This window comes from Corapipo altera, unplaced genomic scaffold, assembly GCF_003945725.1.
Source record: "Corapipo altera isolate COAL_440 unplaced genomic scaffold, ASM394572v1 131731, whole genome shotgun sequence".
Lineage (NCBI taxonomy): Eukaryota > Metazoa > Chordata > Aves > Passeriformes > Pipridae > Corapipo > Corapipo altera.
This window is the reverse complement of record NW_020885414.1, coordinates 1-4,949: the sequence shown is the minus strand read 5'-3', so window position 1 is coordinate 4,949 and position 4,949 is coordinate 1. Positions and strand designations below refer to the sequence as shown.

The following is a 4,949-nucleotide window of genomic DNA, read 5'->3' as shown; positions in this document are numbered from 1 at the left end:
CTGAGGGGGGGGTCAGTTGATGTACTCCTCCTTCCAGGTGGGGCTGGGGATGGGGTTGGGGGTCTCAGGGGGTTGGGGGGGGGTCAGTTGATGGGCTCCTCCTCCCAGGTGGAGGTGGGGATGGCACTGTAGGGATCCACCACGAGCCGGGCACAGCGCACGCTCATGGCGAGGAGGAAGAGCCCCAGGAGCACCACGAAGGCCGTGGCCACGGCCTTGTCCACGTCCAGGGCGGGTGGCACCGGGGGGCTCTCCATGCAGGGATCCTCAGGTGGGGGTGTCCTGGCTGGAAGGGACCCCCAGGTGTGTCCCAGGAACCCTCAGGTGTGTCCTCAGGCTCCAGGGACCCTCAGGTGTGTCCTCAGGCTCCAGGGACCCTCAGGTGTGTCCCAGGAACCCTCAGGTGTGTCCTCAAGCTCCAGGGACCCTCAGGTGTGTCCCAGGAATCTGGAGAAATAAATATGGATATCTACTTAAATATTTCTTAAAACTGGTGTTGATATAATAATTTAATATTATAATATTCAATATTACTTAATATTTCTATCATTGCTATATTATAAATCAATATATTCTATATATTATAACATGTAATGTATTCTAGTATACCATACATATTTTAATGCTTTATAGATAATATAATACAATGTAATCATGTATTTTAAGATATTACATATAGTATTACTAATGCATTATTTGGTATTATAATTTAATTTTATAATAAGTCAATAATTAAAATATTTGTCATAAATATTTGTTTTTATTTAAATACATGTGTTTATTTAAATAAACACAGATATTTATTTAATTTATTAACGTGTTTATGAAGCCAAAACATGTGCCAGCCCTGGGTGCACCAAGGATGGCAAACAAATCCACGGGCCTAAATTATGGGATTGTGGAATTGCTGAGGTGGGAAAAGACCCCTCCAATCATCCAGCCCAGCGCTGCTGGAAAAGCCCACCCTTTCCACAGAGGAATTTTCCCAAATATCCAACCTAAACCTCACCTGGAGCAGCTAGAGAGCTTTTCCTCTCATCCTGTTGTTCCCTGGGAGCAAATCCTGAGCCCACCTGGCCCCAACCTCTTTCCAGGGGGTCTCAGGGAGGGGGAAGCCCCTGGATCCGACCCCCATCCCACGGAACAGCTCCGTCCTTACCTCCCCAGGGTCCCTGTCCCGGCCCCTCCGGCTCCAGGATGGCTCCAGAGCCTCATGAATTCTGCAGGAATGCGCCGGCATCACCTTTCAGACGCTCCCAGCGCCCGGGGAGACACAACCAGAGGATTGAATTCCCACCCCACACCCCCTTCTCCCATCGGGACGAGGCTCCAGGGGCCATTTCAGGTCTTCCTTGGGGCGTGGGGTGGTTTGGGAAGTGCTGAGGAGGATTTATCCCAAAATACAGCAAGAACCAGGTCTTCCCAGTCTGGGAGAGGATTTTGAGCTGGCTCTTGTCTTACTTTAGAATAAACCGGGAGAAACTCTTGGAAAATGCATTGAACTGAGCTGCCTGTTTGGTTCTTGCAAAACAGACTCGTGACAAGACCCAAAACACCCAAATTACCCGAAAATGTCCCTTGAGTCCCCCTATTTTCCCCCTCCAAGAGGAAAAATGGTCGCTTTGGGAAGACAGTGACATTTTGTTGCCCCGTGAGTGTCCCCGGGTTGGGGGGGGGGACTTTCCAGAGATTTTTCAGCAAAGGATGAGTTTTGGGGTCCTGTTGATGCCCCCCAAATCCCGGTCCTGACCCAGAATCCTGTTCCAGTCCCAGTCCCAGTTCCAATCGAAACTCCATGTCATCTGAATCCTCACTCCCTGCCTCACCCCAATCGCAGTCCCAATTCCCACCCCAACCTAATTCCAGTCTAAACCCTAAACTCCAGTCTCAATTCCAACCCTAATCCCCATCCCAAACTGAACCGGAACTCCAGTCCCAACCCTAATCCCAGCCCCAGTTCCCACCACACTCTGATCCCAGTCTAAACACTAATTCCCACCGCAGTCCCAACCCCATTCCCCATCCCAGTCCCAACCCTAATCCCAGTCTCAATCCCAACCCCAGTCCCCAGCACGTGACGTCACCAAAATAAACCCCGCCCTTCACAGTAACCACGCCCCAAAGAACCCGCCCTCCATAAACCCCGCCCAATTAGGGGCGGTGCCCTGTATGGCTCGCCCCGCCCCGCTGCCTGCGCTGTCGCTTTCGCCCCGCCTCCAGCCCGACTTTCAGACCAATAGCAGCGCCGCGTCCCTCCTTAGCCCCGCCCCCAACCCCTCGCTGGACCAATAGAAGCGCCGCGTGGCGCTGGCCCCGCCCCCGGGGTGGTGGGGCTGCGAGGCCGGCGGAGGTTTTCCTGCGCCGCCATCTTGGTTCGGCGGAGCGGAGCGAGGAGGGGGCGGCCCGGGATCCCCGCCATGGCCGCCACCGCCGCCGGCGCCGGTGAGCACGGCTGCGGGGTCCGCGAGCGGCCGGGGAGGCCTGAGGGGCGAGGGGAAGATGAGGGGGGGCTGAGGGGGTGCGTGGGGAGCTGAGGGGGGGGCCATGGAGGTCCGAGGGGCGAGGGGAAGCTGAGGGGTTGCGTGGGGGTCTCAGGGGTTGCGTGGGGCTTTCAGGAGGTCTGAGGGGTGAGAGGAAGGTGAGGAGGGCTCTGAGAGGCGAGGGGGAGCTGAGGAAGTGCGTGGGGGTCTCAGGGGGTCTCAAGGGGTGCGCGGGGGGCTGGGGGGCCGTGGGGGGGTCTTGGGGGCCCAGACAGGGGCCTGAGGCAGCTTTGGGAGGGCTGAGAGATTTGGGGCCCCTGAAGCTCCCTCCCTGGATTTGGGGTCCCTGGAGCTGGAGGTCCCTGGATTTGGGATCCCCCGGATTTGAGGCTGATCCCCAGATCAGTCCTCGGGTTCATCCCCATAACTCCCTGTGTGCAGGAAGCTGCTCACCTCTGATTTTTACCAAATAAAGCCCAGAGTGTGTGATTTTATCACCTTTTTGGCTAAATCGTTCTGAATTGAGTTTGCATCCAGGATGCTACAGCATCTGTGAAGCTGTACTGGATTTACAACGTGGTGGCCGAGATCAGAATTCGAGTTTATTTGTGTTTTCTGGGGTTTTTGATCTTCTGTCTTAGTGCTTTGTGGCTCATGGGACACGCTCACGTTTGTCCAGGAGTGTTCCATGACCCTGCTCAACGATTATGGGGGTTTATTTTAACGTTATAAGAAGTTTTTGTGGCTTTAAACGTTGAGAAAACACGTTGGGTCACTCGTGTGTGAGGATTCTGAGAATCCAGGGAGGGAGGAAGAAGAGGCTTGTGGCTTTAAACTGTGTTTCCAGGCATTTGTGGAAGTGGTGCTCTCAGAGTTTCGTGATTTCTTGCGTAATAAGAAGGTTTTAAACAAATTCTCAAGGAAAACAGAAAGAACTTTCAACATCTGCATTTAATATTTATAACCCTGGGCAGAATGACCAGAGTTTGCTCAACCCCTTTACACACTAAACATGGGGATTATTAGGAAAATAAACTCTGAAGGAGAATTCTCACAAATAATCTGGGTTTTCTTTCCCATGATGTTAAAAACCAGACTTCAGGGCTCCAGTAAATGCTGGATAATGCCCCAAAATGCCCGGAATGTCTTCCCAGCCCCACTGGGCTGTGGTGAAAGATGGGAAAAGTGACCACAGAAAGAAGTTGGAAGTTATTTGGGTGCTCAAAAAGTTACTGGAAAAATAATTTGGGTCTTATTTATATGCTCAAAGTTGTTGGAAAAGGCAGTTTAATTGTGTTTTTGAGCTAAAGGACACTTGAGTTGTAAAGAGTGGGGGGTTTGAAAGCTTTTGGTTTTGTCAATTTGATCAAGTTTTTTGGTGTTTAAATCTCCTGGTTGGGAGTGAACAGCAAAGAGCCTCCTCTGACAGGGGAAGGCATTAAAAATACAACTACTTGTGTTACTTGCTTTATTTGACAGGTTTTAATATTAATTTGCATTTCTAGGAGGTGTTTAGTGCTGGCTGGGTGAATACAGGAACATTTGGTTTTACAAAAGCTCAATTTCAGCCACTCAGCAATGGAAGAAACGTTCTTTCCCAGGTTTTTTTTAACCTAATTTCTGTGTTTCTTCTCGGGGGAGGTTCCCCTGGGGATGAAAGTGCTGAGCTGGCCTCGCCTGGGAAGCTCAAACAACCCAAAAACCCTCCTACTTCCCTAAAAAAAAACCCATTTAATGTACCCGAGGCACAGAAATTGAGATGTTTTGTAAGCAAAAAGCCATAAAAGCAGAAATATCAGCAGAAAAATTGTGAGTGAAATGCAGAGTGGTTTCAGTGTGCTTTATCTGCTCCCAGACCTGCTCCTGACTCTCTGGGGAGTTCACAAATGGTGGAATTTAAAGCAAATCACTGTTGTGTGTGTGTCCCCCCCAGGCCTCTGCAGCAAAAGGCCCCAGTTTTGGTGTGTTTTGTACGATAAAAATGCGTTTCCAAGCTGCTGCTGCTGCCCCTCTGGTAAATCCCAGCTGGGAGGATTTGCTGTAAATTCATTTTTTGGAGGGTTTTTTTTTTTTTTCCCCCTGTGGAGATTCCAGTGGTTGCAGCAGAGCCTTTCCCAGGAGAGCTGGGCCAGGAGCGACACCGAGGGGGGGATTTGGGATTTACAAACGTTTCCCTTCTGGCCTTAATTAGATTTTAACTCGTGGGGAAGGGAAACAGGGATTGGGTTCTGGGAAGGGCTGGGACAGACACCCCACGAGAGAAAAACCCACCTGGGACTCTCAGCTCTGCTTGTTCCCAAGGAATGTGTCCTTCTGGACACCTCCAGGAATGGTGGCTCCACCTTTGCCATTCCAGTGCCTGAGCACCCTTTCCAGGAAGGAATTTTCCCTGATTTCCAACCTGACCCTCTCCAGGTACAACTTGAGGCCCTTTTCCTCTCATCCCCTTGTTCCCCTGGGAGAAGATCC

At 51.1% G+C, this 4,949-nt stretch overlaps 1 protein-coding gene across 1 annotated transcript; it reads right to left on the bottom strand.

The window, feature by feature from the left end:
• Nucleotides 1-83: 83 nt before the first annotated feature.
• On the bottom strand, nt 84-257 carry LOC113940485 (cortexin domain-containing 1-like). Its single transcript, XM_027631633.1, has one exon. It carries the CDS (start codon nt 255-257, stop codon nt 84-86), a length of 174 nt encoding a protein of 57 aa, XP_027487434.1.
• Nucleotides 258-4,949: the final 4,692 nt, after the last annotated feature.

What these genes read in the sequence shown, in the direction of transcription:
- LOC113940485 (XM_027631633.1), bottom strand. Translation starts at nt 257, where the DNA reads ATGGAGAGCCCCCCGGTGCCACCCGCCCTGGACGTGGACAAGGCCGTG.